Below are 26,377 nucleotides of genomic sequence, written 5' to 3' on the forward strand. Positions count from 1 at the left end.
ACGGAGTTTTGCTCCTTTTGCCCAAGCTGGAGTGCAATGGCATGATCTCAGCTCACTGCAACCTCTGCCTGCTGGGTTCAAGTGATTCTCCTGCCTCAGCCTCCCAAGTAGCTGGGACTACAAGCGCCTGTCACCACACCTGGCTAATTCTTGGGTTTTTAATAGAGACAGGGTTTCAGCATGTTGGCCAAGTTGGTCTCGAACTCCTGATCTCAGGTGATCCTAATGCCTCAGCCTCCCAAAGTGCTGGGATTACAGGCTTGAGCCACCGCGCCTGACCTGAAGTTATTAATATATTATTAAATGTACCTAAGTTTAGAATCATTTTATCTTCCTGGCAAATTATTACTTCCATCATTACACAATAGCCTTAATATATTCCTAAATAAAATGTTGCCATAAGTATATTTTGCGTGATACCAACTTAGCACCATTAACTTTCTTTTCATGAATATTTCTCTAGCAAACATTTTTCTTGGTGGTGGGAGTGGGGTAGGGCTGGCATTCTTTTGCTTTCAATTTTTGAGTCCTTTTATTTAGGATCCAGAAATAGCATGTATTTAGAAATACCATATAGATGAATTTTTTGGGGGGTGGGATCTAATCTGAGGATCTATTTTATCTGAAAACATTAGTTCATGCTGTTATTGTGCTAATCCATTAGAAAATATTTTTACCCTCTTAGTTTGAATTTTCTATTCACTGTCCTTTTTGTGTGCTTCACCTATCCCCCTTCCATGTTAGTTACTCCTACTGATTTATTTTTTATTTTAATTCCTCACCAATATACACTGCTTTGAAAGTTTTCTAGTCTACATCTATTCTTTTTTAAAAATTAAAACACAGTATTTCATTTTAAAATAATTTGACATAAAAATGTTTCAAAAATAGAATGAAGAATTCCCATATTCCTTCTCCTCTCCCAGCTTCTCCAAATATGAATATCTCAAATAGCCGCAACACAATCATCGAAAGCAGGAAATTAACTTTGATATAATATTATGAGCTGATTTACAGATCTTATCAAAATTTCACCAGTTGGCTCACTGACGTCCTTTTTCTGGTTTGAGATCCAATCCAGGACCACACGTTGCATTTAATTGTCATGTCTCCAATCTGGGGTATTTCCTCAAGTCTCTATCTTCTGTGACCTTGATAATTCTGAAGCATATTGGTCGGGTATTTTGTAGAATGTGCCTCAATCTGTGTAGTGTTTTTTGGGATTAAATTCAAGTTATGAGCATCACTTCTCTGGTATTTTTGCCAAAAAGGTAAGTTAACACTGCTTGTTCTAGAAGAGTGAAATATCAGCAAATTGGAGATGTCTCAGGTCCAATCTGCTTTTTCCTCCAGACACTAGGCTCACCACATCCTGTCCTCCTATTCAAACTTCCTAATTCATGGCAGGAGGAGACTCAGATCCAGGAGGCCTGCCAGCTTCAAGAGGTAGTCCTAGACTGTGATGGCCACAGGTCAAGAGCAGACCTGCGACAGCTGCCAGGTGCAGCAGAGTGTGCCGCCTCTCCAGACCTGGTCTGGAGAGCATCTCATTATGTCCAGCACTGCCTACAGGGAACAAGGGGCTTCTTTACTCCCTTTGAAGTGTAGGGTTTTAGTGTCGTGCTTCCTCCTGAACCTTAAAACCATTTTCTTAACTGTCACTTTAAGAATCCAAGTAACTTCAAGAAAGAAAGCTGATTTAAAGACAGCTAAGGGGTAAATCAAGGATGGGCCCTAATGGCAGTCTTACCAGAACTTATTTTCATCAGGAAACAATTTGGCTTTGCTGAGTGCCTGATTAAGTCTTAAAAATAATGCAGATGGCCAGGTGTGGTGGCTCATACCTGTTATTCCAGCACTTTGGGAGGCCGAGGTGGGTGGATCACGAGGTCAGGAGTTCGAGACCAGCCTGGACAACATGGTGAAACCCCATCTCTACTAAAAATACAAAAATTAGCTGGGCGTGGTGCCGCATCCCTGTAATCCCAGCTACTTGGGAGGCTGAGGCAGGAAAATTGCTTGAACTCAGGAAGCAAAGGTTGCAGTGAGCTGAGGTTGTGCCACCGCACTCCAGCCTGGGTGACAGAGCAAGACTTTGTCTCAAAAAAAAAAAAAAAAAAAAAAAAAAAAGACAACTCATGTGGGGAAACAGACCCACAGAACAAGGACAATGATTATCCAAAGGCCTCAGGAGACAGTCAAACAGATAACAAGCTTGGGACCTGTAACTTCTGGTTTGCAGAGTCTGAAACTCTTGCTTGATGCAGAACAACCCTGTTTCTGTGAGTTGTATCTGTGCCCATGGGATCCATTCCTCAAGTGTTAAAACAGAATGCAAAGTAATCGATGTTACAGACTGTGAAAATAAGTAGTTGGAGAAGTGATCACAGCCTTTAAGGCTTCATGTACTCATATGCTCAGCATGTTTACTGAGCAATGGCCAGAACACGCTTATTTTTAAAAATTCCATGATTACTCCTCTTCTACTTCTACAAGTACCATTTTAGAGCACTTTGTGTATCATGTAAGTCCAACCACCCTTATTACACACAAGGAAACAGATGCAGCCAAAGGCCACATGACTTTGCCAGCACTGCACAGAGCTGATGACAACTGAAAGGAGAAACCAGCGCAGTGTCTTTTGATCTCATTTTCTCTATTGCTTATGCATTTTTCTATTTCCTTGACTTCTGCCCTTTCCTTTATGATTTCTTTCATTCTGCTAACTTGGGGTGGGGGTTGAATTTGTTCTTCTTTGTTAAGATCTTAAGATGGAACCTTAGATCACTGAATGTAGATCTGTTTTATTTTCTAACATAGCATAAAATATTACAAATCGTTTCCTCTAAGCACCCTATAGCTGCATCCCTCAGATTTTGATGTGTTTTATTTAACTTCATTCAGTTCAAATATTTTCTAATTTCTCTGTTGTTTTCCTCTTTGATTCCTGGGGTATTTGGAAGTGCACTGTTTAACTTCCAAATATTTAGGGCTTTTCTTGATATTTTATTGTTATTGATTTTCAGCTTAATTCCACTGTGGTCAGAGAACTAACTGCATAATTTGAAAATTTTAATTTTGAGATTTGTTTCATGACACAGCATATCAATCATTATTCAGATCTTCTATGTCTTTGATGATTTTCTTCATCTAGTTCTATCAACTGCTAAGAGGAGCTCAAAACTTGCAATCTGAGAATGATGACACTGCCTAGTTTTCCTTTAATCCTGTCAATTTTGTCTTACGTATTTTAATGATCTGCATGGTTTGTTATTAGATACATACGTGATTGTTATATCTTTCTGAGTGACCATTTTATAGTTATGAAAAGTCCTTATCTGTTATGATGTTTTATCTTAAAATCTCCATTACCTTATATTGATATAGAAACTCCAGCCTTCTTTATGCTATTTGCATAGTGTATTTTTTTTTTCCATCCAGTTCCTTTCAACCTATCTGTGCCATTTTAAAATATAAAGTTCATCTCTTGTATACAGCATATAGTTGGGCCATGCTTCTTTATTCATCCTGACAACCTCTGCCTTTTAATTGAAATTCTTAATCCATTAATGTTTAATGAAATTATTGCTATGGTTGTGTTTGGACATACCATTCTGTTGTTTTCTATCTGTTCTCTGTTCTTCCTTTTATGCCTTTTTAAAATTACACGACTATTTTAAAAACAATTATAATTTTCGGATTGGCTTTTTAGCTCTATGCCTCCACATTATTGTTTCAGTGATTGTCCTGGGGACAACAACATAAATCGTTAACTTTTCAGTCGCTTTACATTTAATATATTACCACTGCATGTAAAATGTAGAAATCATGCAACAATATAGGTCCATTTCCCCCTTTCCCTTATTTTACATCTGTATAGGCTATGAACGCACAGGATGATGCTATACTACTTTAAACAGTCATATGTAAGTGCCTCATGCCAACTGATTGAGCGGCTGGAGCTCGCAGTCATATATATTATCAAATCTTCGAGGAAAAAAAGCAAAAAGAAAGAATTCTGTATTTACCCATTGGTTTACCATCTCTAATGCTCTTCATTGCTTTCTGAGGATCTGCACTTCCATCAGATACCATTTCCTTTTCGTTTGAAGAACTTCGTTTAGCATTTCTTATAGTGCAGGTCTGCTGACAACAAACTCTCTTAGTTTTCTTTTATCTAAAAATGTCTTTATTTACCTGAAAGAATATCTTCACTTAGAAGGGAAGAACTCTGGATTGACAGCTTTTTTCTTCCATCACTTTAAAGATGCCTATTTCACTGTCTCTGGCCTCCATAATTTCTGATTTTAAGCCAGAAGTTGAGTCCAGTGTTGTTCTCCTGTATGTAGTAGGTGGTCTCAACTGCTGCTAACTAGACCTGTTTTTTAGCTTTGGCTTTAACAGTTTGTGGCAGTGTGGCATTTTTTGTCTTTATCTTTTTTGCTGTTTGTTGAGCATCATGAATCTGTAAATTTGCATCTGCCATAAATTTGGGAAATCGCCAGCCATTATTTCTTCAAATATTTCTTCCTGCCTGATTCTCTCTTTGCTTGCCTTCTAGGACCACCATTATCCATGTGTTAAGACCATTTGATTATATCGAACAGGTCTCTGCAAAACTTGCCCAAACATTTCCCTCTCTATTCTTCATACTGAATAATATCCACTGATTTATCTTCAAGTTCCTCAGTTATCATCACTGTGCTATTTAAGCCCAGTCAGTAGTTTTCTTTTATTTCAGAAATTATGTTTTGGTTCTAAATTTTTCATTTTAAAAATTGTTTCTATGTCTCTGCTTTCTCCTATTAAATTGTTGCTAACATATTTTATTTTACTTCATTGTGGATAATTAGTTATAAGTGCATTAAAACCTTTGATAATTCGAACGTTTAGATAATCTCAGGGTTGGACTCAGTTGATTTTCTATTCTCTTGAAAATGTGTTCCATCTTCCTTGTTCTTCATACCTCAGGTAATTTTGGATTTTATCCCTGACATTATGAAGAACAAATTGTGGATAAACTGGATCTTGTTTTCTTTTCTTTTTTATTTAGCAAGTAATTATCTGGCTTGGACTTGAACTGCAAACTCTGTTTTCTCCAGTGTTTCTTGAGTGGTAGCTTTAATCTCAGTTAAAATCTTTGTCTTCGGCCTAAGTTGGCTCATGCAAGTGTTCAGGGGCCAGCCAGTGATTTTTTTATTTTTATTTTTTAGTTTACTAAATGCCCTGTTTGTTCTGTGAACAAGGCTCAGAAATGTATAGACAGAATTTGTAGGTTGAGAAATCTGTGTAGGTGTGACTTCACAACTATACTTCACAAAAGCAGTAATGACAGCGGCTTCTGAACACATTAACCTACCATTGTTTGGTTTAAAGCGAACACAGTGAGAATAGTTCCTAGCGGTATCTAAGTGATCATCACAGTTTGCTGCTCTAGTCTTTTTTTTTTTTTCCTGCTCTAGTCTTTAAGAACGAGTGGAGTCTTCACTTGAGCCACCACCTCCTTGCTGCTCAGGGCTTCAACAATCACAAGTGCAAACGCGAAGCTGGTCCCAGACCCCCGGCTCGTAAGAATCAGGTCATCCTTTTCTACATAATTCTCATAGTAGGTGTAATTACCTCCACTCATCATTTGTGTCTTCAGCAAGCAGTAACTTCGAAAGTAAAGTAACTTTATTTTCAAAAGCCTGTGTCATGAGCCTACAGAGCAGTGGGACCTGCACAGAAGGTGGTTATCAGGCCCTTCCGGTTTTCCTGCTCCTTCAGTATCTCCTTCATGGCAGCAGACTCAGATAAATTCTGTGAATCCAGATTACCTCCTGGTAGAACCATCGTGTCATATGGTCCCTCTTTTTTTGCATCTTCAAGACTGGCATCAGGAGAAATGACAACATCATGGCTACACTGTACTGGGTCTTTCCCAGCCAGACCTACAATGGTGACCTCAATCCCAGCTCACCTCATGACATCTACAGGGATGACTGTCTCCTCTGCTCCTTTGGCCAGGGTGAGCAGAGCTCTTTTGGAAGCCATTTTTATGTTACATGTTTTAAAGGCCCACATCAGGCTGCGATTTTGGCAGAATTCAAGGATTTGTTTCTGGTTTTTTCTTTTCTAAAATCCTCCTTCTCTCTCCAGTAGCTGCAATTTCCTGGATACAATCTTTTGGTTTCTTGGAGCAGAGGGGCACAGAGGATTCAAAAAAATAATTCAAGAAAACTTCCCAGAATCGACAGATTTTAGACTCATCACCAGGAACAAAAAGTCATCACACCCAGAACATTAAGAGCTTTCAGAAAAGTAAGAAAAGATAATTTATAGAGAGAAGCAGGTGAAGAGACACTGGAGGACAACAGCACAAAAGCCTCCGAATTCTGAGGAAAAATGATTTCCAACCTAGAATTCTATACTCAAGAAGCTATCAGTAAAGATTTTCTGCAGATAGTCAAAGTCTCAAAATATTTACCTCCAATATACTATTTTCTCAGGAAGCCACTACAGGGTGAGTTTTATCACGTGAGGGCCCAAACCAAAAAAGAAGACATGGGGTATAGAAGCAGCTGATCCAATCCAGGCAAAAGGAACTCCACGTTGGTGATTACAAAAGGAGATGCCAAGTATGATGTCAACCCAGCAGGCATCCAGCCTAGACTAGGACAGGCTAGAAATCTGTAGGGAAGTTGTTCAAGAAGACAAACTTGGTAAAATGTCTACGTTTGAATATATTGCAAGGACATTTGAACTTGGATGGAGGATATTTTGAGATGTGCGAAAATGATTACAATACATAAAAAGATACAAAAAATACAGTAAGAAAAGAATATAGGGTATGGCTGGCTTAGAACTGCATGACGTCTACACAGGCCTCATAATGCGAGCACTGGATGCTGGTCTAATCAGAAAGAACACACTGAGAAGACGGGTTAAGGGAGTATGTGTGTGGTAGAGAGGATGAAAGAGAAGAGAGCTGAATTTTCATATTCTATTGTAGGAAGATGATAGAGCTCAAAACCACAGAATTAAGAAGTGGCAATACAAACCTGTGAAGGTGGGGACCACAAGGTAAATACCAAAAGACTCAGAGCAGCTAGGAGAATGGAAGTGATGGCAGCTAGGAGAATGGAAAGTGATGGCAGCTAGGAGAACGGAAGTGGATGAAGTAGAGAAGGGAAGTGGATGAAGGGAATGGAAGGAAGAGAATGGAAGGGTGGAATGGAAGGAATGGTGGAGGAATGGAATGGAATGGTGGATGGAAGGAGAATGGATGGTGGATGGCAGTGGAAGGAATGGATGGCGGTGGAGGGGTGGATGGGAATGGTGGCAGGAATGGAAAGGATGGAGGAATAAGGGAAGTGGATGCACAAGGAATGGAAAGTGATGGCAGCTTTTAGAGAATGGAAGTGGATGGCCAGAAGGAAGTGGATGGCCAAGAGGAATGGAAATGGAGGAACGGAAGTGGATGGCGGCTAGAAGGGAAGTGGATGGAAGAGAATGGAAAGGATGGAAGTAGGAGGAATGGAAAGGATGGAATGGAGGAATGGAATGGATGGTGGTGGAGAATGGAAGGGAAGGAGGAAGTGGATGGAAGGAAGGAAGGAAAGGAAGGAGAATGGAAGGATGGAAGGGAAGGATGGTGGAATGGGAGTGGATGGATGGAATGGATGGCGGCGGAAACAGCCGGATGGCGGCTAGAACGGAAGTGGATGGCGCTAGGAGAACAGAAGTGGATGGCGGCTAGGAGAACGGAAGTGGATGGCAGCTAGGAGAATAGAAGTGGATGGCGGCTAGGAGAACGGAAGTGGATGGCTTTAGGGAGCAAGCAAAGGAAGGGACAGGGCTGACTACCTCATAATCAGTCATGGAGCGCATTTGACTTTTTATGTATTTGATTAAAAAATAATCTGACACATTTGCTAACGTTATTTCATCAACTGCTCTCAACGGTATTTCCTAAGGGGCTATTTGGCACCAGCTCCTGGGCTAGCACTGCAGTCCCATCCCCAGGCTCCCTGATGGCTGAAGCTGCGGCTCACGGAAGGGCTTGGAGGTCAGTTGAGAGCAGGGCACAGGAAGAATGGCAGAGCAGAAAACAATTCCAAGGTCATCTGACATGTGCATCTACCCAGGCGAGGCCTGGTTTCAGGAGCCTGTATTGTCTAGGTAGAGAAACACAGTAAGCAGGAGAAAAGAAAGGGCTGGGTATAAATATTTTATAAGACAGTCCAATAGGCAAAGAAGCAGGGGCAGCAAGAATTGATCAGGCACCCAGGGAAGATAATTTTTTTTTTTTTTTTTTTGAGATGGAGTCCCGCTCTGTAGCCCAGGCTGAAGTGCAGTGGCGTGATCTCGGCTCACTGCAAGCTCCGCCTCCCAGGTTTGCGCCATTCTCCTGCCTCAGCCTCCCGAGTAGCTGGGACCATAGGTGCCACCACCACGCCTGGCTAGTTTTTTGTATTTTTTAGTAGAGACGGGGTTTCACCGTGTTGGCCAGGATGATCTCCGTCTCCTGACCTTGTGACCTCGGCTCCCAAAGTGTTGCGATTACAGGCATGAGCCACCGTGCCCAGCCAGGAATATAATTTAATAAGAAAGGTAGCAGAGAAGAGATCTTTAAAAAATAGTTTCACTTTTGTCCTTGAGGCCAGGATACTCTGTGATCTTCGAGGAGGAGGTTAGTTCTTGTCAATTAAGAGAATGGGTTCACAGTATTATGTTTCTCTGATTCCTTCCTTATCATTCTCTACTTGGTCATTTCTGGTTTTCCAAATGCTAAGTTTAGCAACCATTTCTCAGTACTTACCCTTTTGACATCTGCACTATTTGACCTTGCTGAAAACCTCTTTATTCTTATTATAATACTTGCTGTTCCCTTGATTTCTGTGACCTCATGACTCCATTCTTTCCAGGTTTTCCTCTTACTCTGTGATGAGTTCTTCTGGGGCCTTCTTGGACGGTTAGAATTCGGGCAGTGGTCTTGGTTCTCAGGGATTTGTGTCTGGCTAGAGGGTTTGTGGGAAGGTGGTACAAGAATCTTTCTTTAAACATGTGAAGAGATAATAATGATAACAACCATGAAAATATCAACAATGACCACAAGAATAAAACCAATGGGTTCCAGTCATGGTAAAACACTGTTGAATGCACAAGACAAGCTTAAGTGCCCAGTTTGTCTAGGATTTTATGTGCCTAGACAGGAGAAAGACACTCTGATATCCCATTGCCTTTCATTAGCCAAACTGCAAACAAGTTACCCAAAGACCCAGGTCTTGTCCATAAGATGTTTATTGTTATGTATTTCTAACCTGGGCAGGTACCAAAGGCTTTCCAGTCATAGATGGACTAAACCTCAGTGCAATCAATCCTCCTGTGGGGAAGCAGAAATGAGATGAGATCAGCACACAAAAAACACAATGGCCCTGTGTACAGTGACATCCGCCTGTGTTTACGGCGAAGCTAAAATAATTACAGCTGCTGCTCTAATTGAGGTGTGATACATTAAATATACCTTTCAGAGCAGTTCACAAATCTATACGAAAATCTTTACAACAGAACAGATACATGTTTAGTGACAAAAATGTATGCAAGTTCAGTGTATGCATAATTATTTTATGATTACATAAAATATATTTGACTTTATTTCAGAAACCTAATCTTGATGTAAAAACTAGTTAAAATTTGTAACTTTTCTGAAAACATATTACACAACACTCTTATGCAACTAATAGCAGAATATCCCATAGCACGTGATCAAAACAGAAAAACACACCACCACCTTGTACCAAATCCAGAATAAAAATATAATCTTTTCTATTTCTTCCCTTTAAAAAAATCTATATGCAAAGATGACAGAGACAGGAGAATGAGTCAGAGTGCTGGGCCTAAGGCAATGATGCTTGTTTTGCAATGCCCAAATCATTTCTAGAACATGCCACTTTCATGGTACATTGATATAGAAAGTCTTAGTAAAACCAATTATTTCTAATAGCTCTTTACCATTTCAAGTGAGGCCAACTTAGCTAACTCACATGAAGCCATGCCGGCCCACAAAGAACACGGATGTGCTAAAAACGAAATGCCACCAGAGCATTAAAGTACACTGAACTCCCTCATTTGTTTTCTCAGCTGCCTCGTTAACTTGCTCCAGGGCCTGGTTTATCTCTCAGCTTTCATCTAACTTATTTCATATTCATCCATCTCCTCTTACCCACTAAACCAGTGTTCTGTAACTCAAGTAGCTCTTGAAATCCCCCTTTCTTCCAAGAAGTCCCCCCTGACTTGTTGGAATAGTAGTCCTTGAACTCCCTCATTTGGGTATGGGGTTTTTATGCCTTTACCTTCCACTTGGAGCCATAAAAGCACTACCGGTTCCCTTGTTGCTAATGTTTATTAGCCTCTGGAATTGATGAACTTTCTCTGAGCTGTGACCCAGGTGGATGGATGTCAGAAAGCACGTCCCGCTGGAAGGAACTGCTGAGCAGCGGTGAAGTCAAGGACATATGGAGCCAGAGAGTGAACATGAGTCCTGCCACTTATCCTCCTTGCAGTCTTAGAGAAGTCACCAACCTCTCTCTGAGCCCCGATTCCTTCCTCTGCTAAACGGACATGGCAGTAACCTAGCCCACGTGTCACAACGCTGTTGTGAGGATTAAACAAGACACTTCATGGTGTGCCTCACACGTGGTAAGTCCCCGCAAACAGAATGAGCAGGACCTGACAAACGGTTTCTGACAACGTGTCTGCCAATACAGGGTTAACCAGAACGTAAGTATTTCGAGTGTTAACAGTAGAAATATAAAAGGTTATACAGCAAATGAAAATGTTGAAGTAAAGACACTTGGAGAAAAACGTCAAGCAAATTACAACTTAGATTAAAGGCAGATTCTTTATTGGCTGAATGTGCTGCACTAGATATTTAAAACAACACAAACATTCATGGTCGCAGTTTTTAAATTTAGCTCATAGTTGAGTTATATACAACAGTTAACAGACTTAGGAAAGACAATATTCTGTGTGTTTCTTAACAGCTTTATCAAGCACATTTGTAAAAGATTGAACTTTTATTTCCAGTTACTATGATTTCCCCATACACCAAATGAACCAACACATTCATTTATTTTAAATAATGGAAACTGTACATGGCTACACTGTGCTCTAAAATTACTTGCATTAATGAGGACATTAATTTTAGCATTTAAAAAAGGAGACTTCAAAATAACCTTAGACAATTTTGAAAACCCAGACAAGCCGACTACAAGTAGCGAATTCCTCAGTTTTCAGATGCAATGGTGTGATGACGTTGGGCGGGCGGCTGACTGAGAGAGGAGTCACGGTGACCTGAACCTGTTCTAGTAAAACCAGTCAGCAGTGAACGTGGGGCAAGTGCACGTGGCTGGTCTACAGCTCCCACTGCCTGGTGACCAAGGAGCATCCTGAAGTTTCCGAGAAGAGACTGTGTGAGAGCAGCATTCTTCCAGCTACTGAGCAAGATCCTTTGCCAGGTAAGAGATGGCAGAGAGAAAGTCACCTGCTGAAGGAGGGGGCAACGGTGGGCAGGGAGTCGGCCGTCCACGGGGAGCCTGGCCTTTCCTTTAGGGGACCCTGAAGTCTGCGGCTGCCCCGCCAGCACCTGTGAGTGTAACCCAGTGACCAGCACTCACACCCCATCACAGACAATACACAGGGCCTCAGGGACTGCAACACGTGGACATGAAGTGACACACATCAATTAAGAGTGAGTGAGAATGAAAAAAGCTAGTGCTTAGTCCTGTGAAAAATAAAAATCAGATAGCGAAATGCCAAGTTAAATCACAGACACCTGGACGACAAATAATCTACCCCAGTTGTAATATTTATTTTAATGGAGACCACAAATTTTTCCAAAAATCTGCTTGAATTAGAAAACTTAAGGCCATTTATATGAAATAAGGGTTTTAAGCACAGCTGCACAGGGTAGGACAGTAAGAGCTCCAAAGATGTCTACATAGAACTTTCCAAATCTCCTCTTATCAGTCAGTCTCTCCATGTGTCGCGGGAGCTGCCTGCACTTTCGTGAATGGGACACTGAGAAATGCTTCAATATGTACCACGCCATTCCAGAACATTCCCTCCAGAAGCAGCTCTTCCTGCTGCACTCAACCTTCTGCTGAGATGCAAAGTATATTTTAAAACATATTTTAAAGTCATACAGGATCTGATCTAGTAAGAATGGCAAAACAAATACTTCTTGGGCATTTCAAATGAGGTCATTTTAGTTGAAATGTATACCAACAATTTTCGAAATCAGAGGAAGGAAAAAAGAGAGAGATGGCAAACCCAATGTTTAATACAGCAAATACCTTTAGGGTACTTAGAAAGTGAACAGTCTTATTACTTGTTATTTTCCTGGACTTCCTTTATTTGGCAGGTATTTATGTTTTCATCATGGTTGAAGAAGCTGCTTGGAAACAGGTGAGCTGCAAGTGCATGCTACTCTTGAACTTGTTCAGGAGCTCTTCCAGTAACCTGGAGGAAGGAGACACTTGTTTTACAGCCTGACAGATGGGGTGGCCTAGCAACACAAGAAAACACCAGGGGAGCCAGCTGCCTGGCTCTGCCTATGCTTGCTGTGTTGAGAAGGCAGCTGGAAAGTTCTACCTGTAGATCCTTAACTCAGCAAAAGAAACACATCAATCAAAGAAGTTGGTCAAATAAGATATACTGATATATGTATTTATGTTTGTATAGAAACATCTCCTTCCTATCCCCTCCCAAGATTAATTAGATTCCTCCCTAAAACAGACTGATGCTTGGGCCTATTCTTTTTAGAAATTCAACTCTAAAATAATTTACACACCTTCAAATTCACTTTTTGTTAAATGGTTCTATGAACATTGGCAAACCCATACCGGAGTGTAGCAGGCCACAGCACGGGGTACCGCTGCACCCTCTCCCCTGCTGCCACTCCAGTCAGCCTCTTCCCTAACCCCATCCCCCAGCAGCCACTGGTGACTTTCCCTTCCTCTCATTTTGCATTTTGTCTTTAACAGCTAGTGGTGAGTGGCGAGTGAAAGCAGTGGGTTGATCACCAGGGCAAGCAGGGTTAGGGCTAATTCCACTAGGCAAATCGCTTTGCTACCTGACATCTCAATCTGTTTCCCCAACTGATCTGATATAGTCATCTAATTTCTTTTTCTTTTTCTTTTTTTTGAGATGGAGTTTTGCCCTTGTCACCTAGGCTGGAGTGCAGTGGCACGATCTCGGCTCACTGCAACCTCCACCTCCTGGGTTCAAGCTATTCTCCCGCCCCAGTCTCCTGAGTAGCTGAAATTACAGGTGCACGCCACCACGCCTGGCTAATTTTCCTATTTTTAGTAGAGACGGGGTTTTACCATGTTGGCCAGAATGGTCTTGATTTCCTGAAGTTGTGATCCGCCCACCTTAGACTCCCAAAGTGCTGGGATTACAGGCATGAGCCACCAAGCCTGGCCCTAGTCATCTAATTTTAAAGCTAGAAAGGATCTTAGAGTTTTCCTGGTTTGGATGAAGCAACCAAGAAGTGGGTTTAACAGTACTGAGGTCAAGAGACTATTTCACGGTTTAACAATGCTCGGTATTAGAATACTATTCCCACAGCAAACTTAAAATACAGTCCTGACTGGGGCTACTTCAGGGTGTGTGTTGTTCTTGACTCTCGAACACACTACCTTTTGAGCCCTGTTCCACATATGAAACGTAACAGTGATTGTTTTACTCTTTTATCATATTTATTTTAAAGAAATGAACAGGGTTTGGAACCAATTCAAATAGAGGCTGGAAGTTAGCGAGAGAAAGCAGCAGCAGGAAAAAGGAAGAAAGGGCTGACTGTGCAGGCACTGTCCGCACGGCTGCCATGTGCCCACGTGGGACGCGCACAGCAGGGGCGATGCGGGGACTGCAGGGTGGAAGGGCTGGTCTGCTGCCCGCTCTGTGCGTCAGTGCCATGTGACAGCTTCCCCCCATCGCCCAGCCCATGTGCTCTCTCTGCCCTGCACTGAGTCTGCTCTGCGTTCACGGTGCCAGCATTTCACAGTCAGTGCACCACACACGACTGTCCATGGACCCGGCAGCCACGTGCGGAGGGCGTGGTAAAGGAGTTACTGCAGAGTTTCTGCTGCCTCAGTGCGGGGGAGCCTCGATATTTGTGAAATTTACCTGGCCTAGATTTTTCTCTTAGGTCTGTTTCCTGTTCTATGAGTAGTAAAGTTTGAAGTCAGGTTGAGATCATCAGTGTGGTCTAACGAAATATATACGTATATATAAAACTTTATGATGCCATATGTGCACATCTACTCTTTCATAACATTTTATATTTTATAGAACACAAAATGAACACTACTGAATTACTCAAAGATAAAAAAATCACTGACTCCTGCATTTTACTATGCGGTCTTCTTTCTTCCATTACTTCTTAAGGATGTATGCTACTAATACAGTTTACTGAATAAGTCATAGTGAGCTTTCTTAAGATATTTTCTGTACCAGTCACTTGAAACGAGAGCCAACTTCTAAATTATCCTCAACCCAGAGGAAAGGTCTTACCTTATTCTGTCACTCAGAAGACATGCAAGTTACAGTGACGAGATGGACCTACTAACGGCTCTTATTCGGATTCTTATTTGGATTCTGCTCTTCCTAGAATCCAAATCATTATTATTCCTTTTTAAAAGGTACTTCAGGTAACAAAACCTTGCTGGACACATGCAACTGGCTCCTGAGAACAGCACACAGGACTTACTTTTTATCTGCTCCACTGGAAAGCTGGGGCAGGGCTTCCAAGGCCTGCTTAAAACTTGACCTGGAACACAAACAGCCACACTGAAGTTGAAGCCTTGCATAGGAGAACTGCTGACAAACTCTTAAGCATCCCTTAATTATTGAGAAGCCAATAAAAGCCAGTGAAGCAAGGAAATACGAGAAAAAGTAAAAGTGAAAAACAATAGAAAAAGTAAAAGTAAAAGTGAAGGTGCAGCTACCAGGTGGAGGCTTTGTAGCAGCAGGGTCAGAAAAGCTCAAGTAGGAAATGAAACGCAACTTGAAAAGCTAAAGGAAAAACAGATCTTCTTTTAGAGGATGCGCTGGTGACAGAGGAGAGCTTAATGTGAACATGTTTAATTTAAAAGGAGTCTTTTCAAAACAAACAACTGCAGATGGAGTAACTGGGAAGAAAGGAAAGAAACTAAGAAACGAAAGATGACACACAGCGGGGTGTTTACAGTATTTGGCACGCACGGGGCCTGATCTGCAGCCAATGTCTTGTAATACTTAAATACAGCCTACTTAAAACTTGTTGAAAAATGGAGAGTTATATAGATGCTTTAAAAATTCAACATGATTTCCTTACACGAAGAAGGTAAAAGGAAAGAATTTTTAAAAAGACAACTTTGGGATGTTTAGCTTTTACAAGGAGAAAGTATTAGAAAAATTATCAAACCAAATGAAAAGCATCATAGGGGAGACTGTTTGGGAATAACTTGTACCATTCACAAAGGAACAGTTCTTAACTTTTACCTCTTCTTTTATGATTGGTTAAGGTGAAGAAATAAATGTAATTATTCTTGACTTTAGGGAGTCATTACTTCTATATTGTAAAAACATCCTCCTCAATCTACCAGGAAGTGCGTTTTTGAGCAGTATTCCTCAAATCAGGGGCAAGTGTCACAGCAACAGAGAGGAAGACTGAAAAGTTCCAACAGAGTCATAAAACCTGGTGCTGGGCATCTCCAACTGCTCCCGGGAGGGCGCGGTGGGGGCTGGGACGGGCGGCTGGGTGCACTCAGGTCCCTCCCCACATTCAGCGGGCTCTTTCCTGGTGTGGAAACCACTGCCTCTACCTCCACCATCAGCTTGTTTCTTACGAACCTCTTTTTGATTAATTGAAAGAAAAGTGATGGAATTGTTTTGACAGTACGACAATAATGATAAACACTGTACCACCTGTTATTGGCAGGGTACTGAAAATTAAAAAGTGACTTGGCACATTTTCTCATTTAATCCCCTCAAAAGCTTGCCTAGAATATTTTAATCTTCCTCTACAGATGAGTACCTTATACTCTGTAAAACTAAGTCAGCAGGAAGAAAGAGTAGGCATTTACATGAAGTGCGCACACATCCAACACGGGCTGGGTGCTTTCCATCCTGTTAGCATATTGTGCAGACAAACGATGGCTGGGAAAAGGTGTGGCTAAACAATGAACATGGAGGCCCGCTAAAAATGGCTTCTGGTGAGCTGTGACGACGGGAATGAAAGGCTAACTTCATGTGTTAGGAAAAAATGGAAAAAGTCTTTTCAGTCGCAAAGCTGACATTGAGAATGACAGCAAGCCATGTTATCAGATGCTGGAAATGAGTGAGTAAGCATATTACAGTGTCCTCAAACATTCCATTTGCATACTACTTGGCCTCTCGGGGACATCAACGTATCACCCAGTATTTCCTAGGTAATGCTGCCCGTGTAGTAAACAACCTCGCACAGGCAAACAGTAGTTCTGTTTCACTTCACCTACTGAAATTTCAATGGTAGGAAATCCTGACTTTCATTCAAAACAGCTAAAAATTATCATCAAATTTCCACTACAAAATTTTGCAGAGAAACCACAAGGCTTCCTCATACTGATATTTACAGCACTCGAGCTGCCCTTCAGAGTCTGCTATGAATAGACTAAGACTCAGTTCTTATCCTCTTTTGCTTTAGGAAGTATGTCACACTCTGCTGTATTATTTTTAAGACTAAGATTTATTTGTCAGTAGTAAATGAAAAACAAAATATATTAAACCCCTTTCCTTTACATTGTGTTACAAAGAAGTGGCCTTGACATAAACTTGATCACATCACAAATTGATGAGCATGTGCTCTGATCAGTCATCTTTACAGAGGATAGAATTCACCAGTAAGACAATCTGTATTTTTAATAGAGCACTCAGAACTAAAGAACACTGCAACTTACTTGCTTTCGGGTGTCAGGTAAACAGCCACAGTGTCCCTCAAAGCACAGATTTCAAGTCTTGCCTGAAAATGAGAAAAAGACAAAGTGACAACAGGAAAATTTATATTATCAAATATAAACAAGTACTGAGGTGAGGGGTCTCCGGCCTGCTCGTTGCAGGACAGGGCTTGCCGTAATACCACCGCGGTGACTGCCAGTCACAAGCAGAGTTTCTAAAACAGTCCGAAGAAATCTGCTACCACAAAATATTCGTTGACTGAAAATTAACTTGTAGTCAAGGATGACTGTATGAGGGCAGGGAACTAGATATCTCAGTATGAAAAGCACAAACTGTGTCGTGATTTTCCAGCCATCTGTATTTACCCTCTAACCACCAATTTTTCTTTTAGTCTTGCAAGAGGAACACTGCCCTGAAAGGGCCTGAGCCCCACAGAGGTAAGGATGTGGCTTGGCTTCCTGACACCTGTGCCCTTCCAGGCACACTGCCTTCATCTCAAAAACTAAACTATGCTCTACGGATTCAATGCAATCTCTATTAAAATCACAGCTGCTTTTATTTTTTTCCTTAATGGAAATTGGCAAGCTGATTCTAAAATTCATAAGGAAATGCAAGGCACTCAGAACAGCCAAAGCAATCTTAAAAAAGAGTAACACATTTAGAGGCCTCACACTTTCTGACTTCAAACATACTACAAAGCTAACATATATTTATATACTGTATACCCTTATATTCATGATCAACTGCTATTCAACAGGGGTGCCAAGACCACTCAGGGGGGGAAGAACAGCCTCTTCAACAAATGGTGCTAGGGCAACTGGATATCCACATGCTTAGAAGAATGAAGCTGAATCCTTTCCTTAACACAAACATTAACTCAACATGGATCACAGATCTAAATGTAAGAGATAAAATTATGAAACTATCAGAAGAAACCCAGCGTAAATCTTTGTGACCTTAGGCTAGGAAACCCTTCTTAGAAATCATGCCGAAAGTATAAACAACAACAAAAAAACAGATAAAGTGGACTTCATCAAAATTAAAAATCCAGTGCTACAAAGACACCATCCAGAATGTGAAAAGACAACCCCACAGAATGAGGCATCACTTCACACCCACTAGGATGGCTATAATCAATGAGAGAGACAATAACAAATACTGGTGAGGATGTAGAGAAATTGGAACCCTCAAAAATTGCTGGTAGGAATGTGCTGCCACTTTGCAGAACAGTCTGGCAGCTCCTCAGAAGATTAATTATAGAGTAACCATACGACCTAGCAATTCCGCTCCTTGGTATGCATCCACAAGACATGAAAACAGATGTCCACACGAGAACTTGTACAGGAGTGTTCACAGAAGCATTCTGCATATTAATCAAAAGTGGGAAAAAAACAAACGCCCATGAACTGATGAATGGATACATAAAATGTGGCATATTTAAAGTGGAATATTACTCATATGTAAAAAGGAGTGAAGCACTGGCACATGTTACAACATGGATGAACCTTGAAACATTATGCTACATGAAAGAAGCCAGTCACAAAGGGTCGTATTTGTATGCTTCCATTTAGATGAAATTTTCAGAGTAGACAAATCACAGAGATAGAAAGCCAACTGTCTGTACGGACAAGGGGTGTGGGAGGCAAATGATTAGACTTTCTGTTAATGGGTCAGGGGTTTCTTTTGGGATGAAATATTCTGAAATTGATTATGGTGATGACTGGACAGCTCTTCGAATACACTAAAAATCACTGAATTGTATATTCTTTTTCTATTGCAGACAGATCGTATGCTCTATGAAATATTTCATAAAAATTTCAAGAAAAAAGTTAACAAGATTTCACTTGTATGCAAGCATGAAGAAGTGTGATCTGACAGACAAGTCAGGTTTCCTGGGAGCTCCCACAGACCCACTGATGATGATAAGTTGATTTTCTGAAGTAGGTGCCCACAGTGAGTGGGACACACAGGAGAACATTTAAAAGAAATATCCCTTATTCTCAAGGAGTGGACGAAACAGAAAACAATGACAAAAGAGACAGCCAGCTCTTTACAGTTTATTAGAAATTCTGTAAGCCATCTAGATCAAAGCAGACATGTATGACACAGGATATTCAGTGACCTTTTTCTGTTTGGAAGGCAATTGTTTGGTTTCATTTTTTCAGTCCCTTAGGAGCCTGAAAAACAGTATATAACTAGAAAGTTACAAATGCTAGAAAGTATGAAAATTTCTGTCTCTATTTTGTTTATATTCTAGTATAGGTAAAAACAGACCTACCAGGAAAAAAGGTAGAACTTTCAGCTGACTATTTTAGGAGAAAGATTAAATTACTACAAAACCAATCTTCTGGTAGAAATTTTATTCAATCAAGGTCATAGAGTGTTTTAATTAACCTATAAGTTATGCCAATTATAAAAACTGTGGTTAGCTATATAATACCTACAAAATCGTAATTCAGAAAACATCATGCTAAAAGATCTGCCAAAATCACCAACCATCACTCCCCTCTTCACCGAGCTCTCAGGACAGTTCTGGAGTTTGGTGCTTTAGGTAATTGCCTATCCAAGGTTAACCTGCTATCCCTCTTAGAGTTATGGCCCCAAGGAAGGAAGCTCTCAAAGTCATTCGCAGTGGGAGAGTGAAGTGGGGAGTTTAGACTAACGACCTTTTTCAAAATACACGTCTGTACAGGCCCAAGGAGGTCTCAAAAACTGGAGGCTGGAACAGTTTGGTGGCCAGCAGTTTCTGGACATGTGTATGTGAAAAAATTTTCCAGCTAATTCTGAGATCACTTCCCAACCTCTCCCTGCTGGTTTTGAGAGTGGTTTAGCCATCAGATAAGCGGGTAACAGAGGTAATGTGTAGAGAGGGCAGATGCCTGTTAAAATTCCAAGACTGCAAGGCCCCCGGTAGCCACTGCAGCTGCCTGTTAATTCATTTGTAGTATTACACAATTTACACTACTGATCCCCTGTGGGAACTATTATAATAACCACGACCTTTCAACTTAAACTATAATATCAAAGATCTGATAAATCAATTTTCAGAGAAAACTGGCGGCAAATGGAAATACAGCAGAAGCTTTTGTAACAGATTTTTTCTCCTAACCAAATTAACAAGTGCTCTCTGCTCTTCTTTTTCCCAAATATGTATTTTATTTTGAACAAATTTCAAATGTATAGAGACTTGGAAAGAACTTTACAGTGAACGCCTGTTTACTCACAGGCTCTCCCAATAACACAGCCTCACATGACCACACAGCCTCCATCCACCACTCAGTCCTACAGCTCTGATCCACCTCAGGGCGCATGCCACTAACTGCAGTGGACTCTTTGCACCAGGTTTTTTTTTTTTTTTTTTTTTTTTTTTAATAGTTAGAATGTACATACTACACAATGGACAAATCTCAAAGTGTGGCATTTGATGAGTTTTGACTGATGTAGACACCTGTGTGATGGAAACCCAGATCACAATAACCAGCACCCTGTGACAATCCCTAAGGCCCCACCCTAGGAACCCCCACCACCCAGAGGAAGCCACTGTTCTGAGTTCTTCATCACAGTTAGTTTTATCTGTTCCAGAACTTCATGTAAATGAAAACTATACAGTATACGCATGTGTCTGTGTAAGGATTCCTTCATTCGGCGTAATGCTTCTGGGATTCACTGCATTGTGTCAGTAATTTGTTCTCTTTAATGTAGAATAGTATTTGATTGTATGAATGTATTACAGTGTATTTACTGTACTGATGGATGTCTGGGTTGTTTTCAGTTTTTGATTATGATAAAATGACTACGAACATTCTTAGTTATTTTATTTTTTTGAGAAAGGGTGTCACTCTGTCGCCCAGTCTGGAGTGCAGTAGCACGATCACAGTTCACTACAGCCTTGACTTCCTAGGGTCAAGCAAGCCTCCCACCTTAGCCTCCCAAGCAACTGGGACCACAGGCACACAGCATCACACCTGGATAATTAAAACAATTTTTTTTTTTTTTTTGGAGAGACAAGGTCTTACTACGTTGCCCAGGCTCGTCTCAAATCCATGGTGAACATTCTTATAAACATGTTTTGTGTCTCGAACCCATGGTGAACATTCTTATAAACATGTTTTGTGTCTCGAACCCATGGTGAACATTCTTATAAATATGTTTTGTAACCTATTTATACAACACATACGAAACTGAAAATATGTTTTCTGTTCTCTTGCTTAAATAACTGGGATCGGAATAGCTGGGTCACAGGGTGTGTATGTGTACTCTTAGCTTGAAAAGAAAGTGCGAGAGCTTTCCCCAAAGTAGCTGCACTAGATCACATTCTCAACGACGTGAGAGCTCCAGAACACCACATTCTCGCCAACACTTGGTATAGTCAGTCTTTCATTTTTATCCTGACGGACGTATCATGGCATTGTATTGTGTTTTCATTTCCCTGCGAACTAACGATGTTGTTCATCCTTCCATGTGGCTGACTGGTCATTCTTATGCTTTTGAAAATCTAATTACATGCATGCTGGATATTTTGAATTGTCCCATGGATCCCTGGAGCTCTGCTTATTTTTTTCCCCAATTATCCTTATTTCTGTTGTCCACACTGGATAATTTCTATTGGTTTACAAGTTAACTGACTTTTTAAAAATTCTATTATTCTACTATTAGCATCTAGTAGATTTAAAAAAATTTATCTACTGTGTTTTTCCATTCCAGAAATTCCATTTATTTCCTGTTTTAGGGTTTTTCTCTGCCGAGATTTCCCACCTACTGATTCATGAGGAGCAGAGCTTCCTTTACATCATCTGATGCAGCTGTGTGAAAATCCTTGCCTGCTAATTCCAATACCTGGGTCAGCTTAAGGTTGGCTTCAGGTGATCATTTCTTGTATTAGGAATGAGTCATGTTTTCCTGCTTATTTGTGCATTTCAATTAAATTTTAACTCAATTAAATGTGGATCCCGGACACTCAATGTTACGCTGTGGAGACTCTGGATTCTGTAATATATCTCTAAGGACTGCTGATTTTTTATTTGTTTGTTTCAGCAAAAGCAATTAACTTATTTGGACTCCAACTAAGAACTCCTGGCTCTTGGGCAGCAGTCAATTCTTCCTTCAGTTCTTCCGGCCTCAGCTGGGCTGGCTGGAGCACAGTCTGACCACGCACATGGCGAGACTCCTCTCTGGGACGCCCCTCACCTACCTGTAGTTGTGGCTGCTCCAAAGCCTGTTTTTCAAGCCAGAAAGCACGTTTTGTATTGGAGTTTTAGGCACTCCTGGACCTGCCTTTAGGTTAAAATCCATAAGAAATAAGAAATTCACCCAGGTGCCATTTCCTCTAGAATCTGCCCACCAATGGTCGTTCTCTGGTGTCTTCAGGGATGTGTTCAAAATTAAAAACATTTTTATTTTTTGATATTCAAGTTTACAGTTGTTATCTGTGGAGGGCTGGCTTGATAGGAGCTTCCTTAGCCATGACTGGAAGAAGAACAACACTGCGTTTTGAAACTCACTACCACGCGGCCAGAAGCGCATGCTTCCATCTGCACGCACGCCTCAGCAGCTACCAGCTGGTTACGTGCATGCCAAAGTCAACTGGTGTTTATGGCAGTTATCATTATGTAATTTAAACACGAGAGACAGTTATTTGTTGTTTCTATGCAAACTGCACTGAATGCTTTCAAAAGACTTATTAAAAGCAAGTTGTTAAAAATTTCCTGCGGAACTGAATGTCATGAAGATAGTTGGAAAATAAAAATAAAAATCACAAAACTTTTGAAGGATTCTGCATTCAGATACTTTGGCAGAAGTCTTTAAGGTCTTGCTCTGCTGTAAAGAAACAAACTCTGAAACTTGCAGACAATGCTTCATGGATATGGCTTATGCAAGAAAGAATAAGGACTTCTTCAATCATAGATCCATTAGAAGCCTGTCTTATATCATAAGACTGATGACTACAGACATTTTATATGGTATAAATAACAGCAGAAGTTCAATATGAAACCGAATGATTCTGTTACCTGTAAAGCTCCATTTCTGCTGAAGGAGGAAACACACTGCATCAGTCGGCTGAGCTCTTCAGAAACGGCTTCGACCACCTTGGAGAGCACCCGAGGGACCAGCTCTTTGGAAACAGTGAACACCTGGTTTGAAATAGGAAGACATGGTGCTTTGTGGGGCTTTCTGACTTGAATTTGTTAAAAACAAAGTAACTTTCAAAACAAAACAAAAGGAAGTCAATAGGACTTCTAAGTCATTTTTAAAAGACCAAAATTATAAATGAAAGGAAGATACAGACTTATATTTAAATTCTATTGACCAATTAACAACAAAAATTCTCTTAAAAATACAATATTGGCAAATATAAATTTGAAAGGCATTACTGATGTTGACAAAATAAAAACTGTTTTGAACATTTCTTTTTCCTCTTGCCCCTTTTACCAGAAAGAAATATCTCTAAAGAAGAAATTAGAGAAATAAAAACATACTGGGTCAATATTTTACCACAATTTAAACAAATACTGTGTCAGACTCTCCTTAAACTCTGACAAACACCATTTCATATGGGGTACCCCGTTCTGTATTGGACAACAGGCACCCCCCAAAATTTTACACATACTGTGCTAAATATGTATTTCCTTTTATTTGACTTACACTATTTTCAAACCTTAAAGTTTGATATTTTCAAACTGAGAGTTACTGTCTTTGGAGATTTACTGAAATCTGACTCTCCTGATTTATAAATGAAAGTAAATCATATTTTCTTTTTAAGCTTTTCCTTTTTTCAGATTGAGCCACCAGCATTAAATACTTGGATTAACCCACACATAACTTGAGTGTCCAAGGAAATTTTTGGCAATTTAAGATTATGTAGCAAATAGTAAATATTATGAATGAAATTCTACTTTCAGTCATTATAATCCCATGGCAGTTGATAATGGACATTAATAAAAGCTGTCTCACTAGGAATCAACACCATCACAGCAATTTCCACAGATTTCACAGTTCTGCCCACCCACCAGAGAAATGCTTGCAACTACTGCACCTGCATTTGCACTTCGGGCTCAAATTTTATAGGATGCTAACATAACAAAAACAGAATTTTTACGTTTTTTATACGATCACAATTAAAAATATTGCTCATTATAAAAAGATCTATGTGGTAAATTCCTGCCTGAGTTAAATCATATAAAAACTCTATGGTGAGAGATGAATTTGTATGTTTCCCTTTCACTAAGAACTGAAAACTGTAACATTCTACAGTTTTCTTTCTGCTCTTGGTGCTTCGAACTTCTAGCCAAATTTAGGAACCAGGTAGTGTTATCTTTGTTTTCTCTGGTCATATTTGGGTTTCACTCTTAATTAACCACGTTTTTTCAGTTTACCTTGATGGCCTCACATACTTTTGGATGCAGCAGGCAGCATACACCTAAAAACACCCTTCTTGGATGCTTGTCGCCTCAGAGGCACCCAGGCAACAGTGGAAACAATTGAATGGTAGCCTCTTTGATCTGCCCCACTTTATCTGGTCCCCCATTAGTCTGTGAGCCACAGCCTTTCTGAAAGTGTTGGCAAAGCAGTGAGTAACAAATCCTGAAATTACTGAATGAAAACAGATAGTCATAGATCATGGTGGTAGCTCTGGTCTCTTCTTTCAATGTTCCTCAGAAGAGTCCTCCTAGCCAGGATGTTCATCGAGGATGCTAACACAAAGCTTAAGATGAAAGCGTGTCAAGTGAGTGCAAGTTTTCACATGGCCCAGAAGCAGCAGTACTGTCTGCATGACCCTACGTCAGCCATGGACAGGAAACCACGCATCTGTTCCAGTATCCGCCTGCCCCGAGCCTCTTTCTAAGCAGTGTCTGCCTTTCTGGACTCCCAGCCACTGCTACAGGAATCAGATACCAGTGCTTATTTGTACACTGGCTAAAAAGAAGTTAATGCATTTTCCAAGATAAGGGATTTACTATTCTTTGAAGGATAAACATTCTTGCAATCTATCTTCACCTTTCAAAAATTAATGAATTTAGCTGTAATTATTAAAGAAAATATACTTCAGAAAAAGACTCACAGGTAAACATACACACACACACACACACACACATACAGAGAGAGACAGAGAGAGAGAGAGAGAGAGAGAGAGAGAGACAGTGCGAGTAAGAGCTGAGCTGCACCTTATTTATACCCAAGATACATTCTGAGGGAAAAAAAAGACCACCATATATTTTATCAAATTTGCATCTTTTTTTTATTTTTGGTTATCCGTATCTCTTAGGAACATCTAATGATACCTTACCTCTGCATGCACGGCAATTATATTCACCAGTGCTTCTTTTAAATAGTTTCTGACACCTGAAATTGAAATAAAGGAGAGAAAGAGGCATTAATAATAACACAAGTTCCCTTCCCTTGCTGGCAGGCTGTACCCCATGCCTTAGAGTTTTCTGAGGAGAAACAGAAAGTAATGCCACCACTATCTATTTCCTTTTGAGAATCAAATGGTGAAAGGAGTATTTCCATACAGGCCAAAAAAAAAAAAAAAGAAATGAGAAGTTTTCTTGCATTGTTTTTCATTTCTGTCACTGTTGATGCTCTCTATAACTGGCACTCAGTTGGCCTCAAAATGAAAACTTAAGAATGTTCTTCAATTTCTTCACATACAGAATATATATAGATATGTATCTATATATACTGTAAAACATATATATGCACACACTGTAAAACATGTATGGTAAAACATATATATGTGTGTATATATATATATACACACACACTATAAAACATACACACACATAGTATAAGCAGTAACAGACAAAATACAGAGGGTGTTTAACAATGCTTATAAAATGCACATTAAATATCAATGATAGCATCTTACTGCCAAAGGTAAAAGTCAAGTTATTGAGCAGAAGGACCATTTTCATCTTAAGGAATCACTTTTAGGAAAAACTTCTTATAAAACCACACTGAATTTGATTCTGTAAAGCAAGTTAAGGCTGGACAAAATAAAATATCAGATTTTAGGTGCAGGTTGAATGAGCCTCCGTTTGCTCAAAAGCAGGCACACACAAAATTTAAGAATGCGGGGTCTGAAGTCTGACTACTGGGGACCAAACCCCAGTTTCGACACCTGCTAGCTGTGACTTTCGGCAAGAAGGCTGTGAGCCTCGGTTTTCTCATCTACCACATGAGAATAATAATTGTCCCACGCTTGGGCGGCTGCAGTGAGGATTAAAGGGGACGCAGACCCTGGGTCCTGGCATTCTCGGGGTTCACTAAAAGATTTCATTATCATCATTTTGCAGGCAAAAACCCCCATAAAAACAAAATACTGTTTTATTGTGTTTCCAAAACAATTTCTTTCCCTTGGAGTGGGAGATTCCAGAATGGCTTCTAGAGCTGCACACACTGAGAACATCTTCTCTGCAGA

At 40.3% G+C, this 26,377-nt stretch overlaps 1 protein-coding gene and 1 pseudogene across 7 annotated transcripts in view; both read right to left on the minus strand.

Annotated features, from left to right (window-relative positions):
* Positions 1–2,136: 2,136 nt before the first annotated feature.
* Positions 2,137–7,171, minus strand: LOC108585333 (annotated as a pseudogene).
* Positions 7,172–10,863: 3,692 nt separating this feature from the next.
* EXOC2 (exocyst complex component 2) overlaps positions 10,864–26,377 on the minus strand; it is a 200,665-nt gene continuing 185,151 nt past the window's right edge. For 6 of the 7 annotated variants that reach the window (XM_021936926.2, XM_003896943.5, XM_009204338.4 and 3 more), the window contains 5 exons: positions 25,244–25,299; positions 22,968–23,090; positions 16,962–17,023; positions 14,753–14,812; positions 10,864–12,501 (listed from right to left, as the gene is read on the minus strand). In XM_021936926.2, coding sequence (XP_021792618.2) covers positions 12,408–12,501; positions 14,753–14,812; positions 16,962–17,023; positions 22,968–23,090; positions 25,244–25,299 — 395 coding nt within the window. In that variant the 3' untranslated portion in view covers positions 10,864–12,407. The remainder of the gene's footprint in view (positions 12,502–14,752; positions 14,813–16,961; positions 17,024–22,967; positions 23,091–25,243; positions 25,300–26,377) is intronic. The other variant, XM_021936925.2, reaches the window with a different exon arrangement.

Source organism: Papio anubis, chromosome 6, assembly GCF_008728515.1.
Source record: "Papio anubis isolate 15944 chromosome 6, Panubis1.0, whole genome shotgun sequence".
NCBI lineage: Eukaryota > Metazoa > Chordata > Mammalia > Primates > Cercopithecidae > Papio > Papio anubis.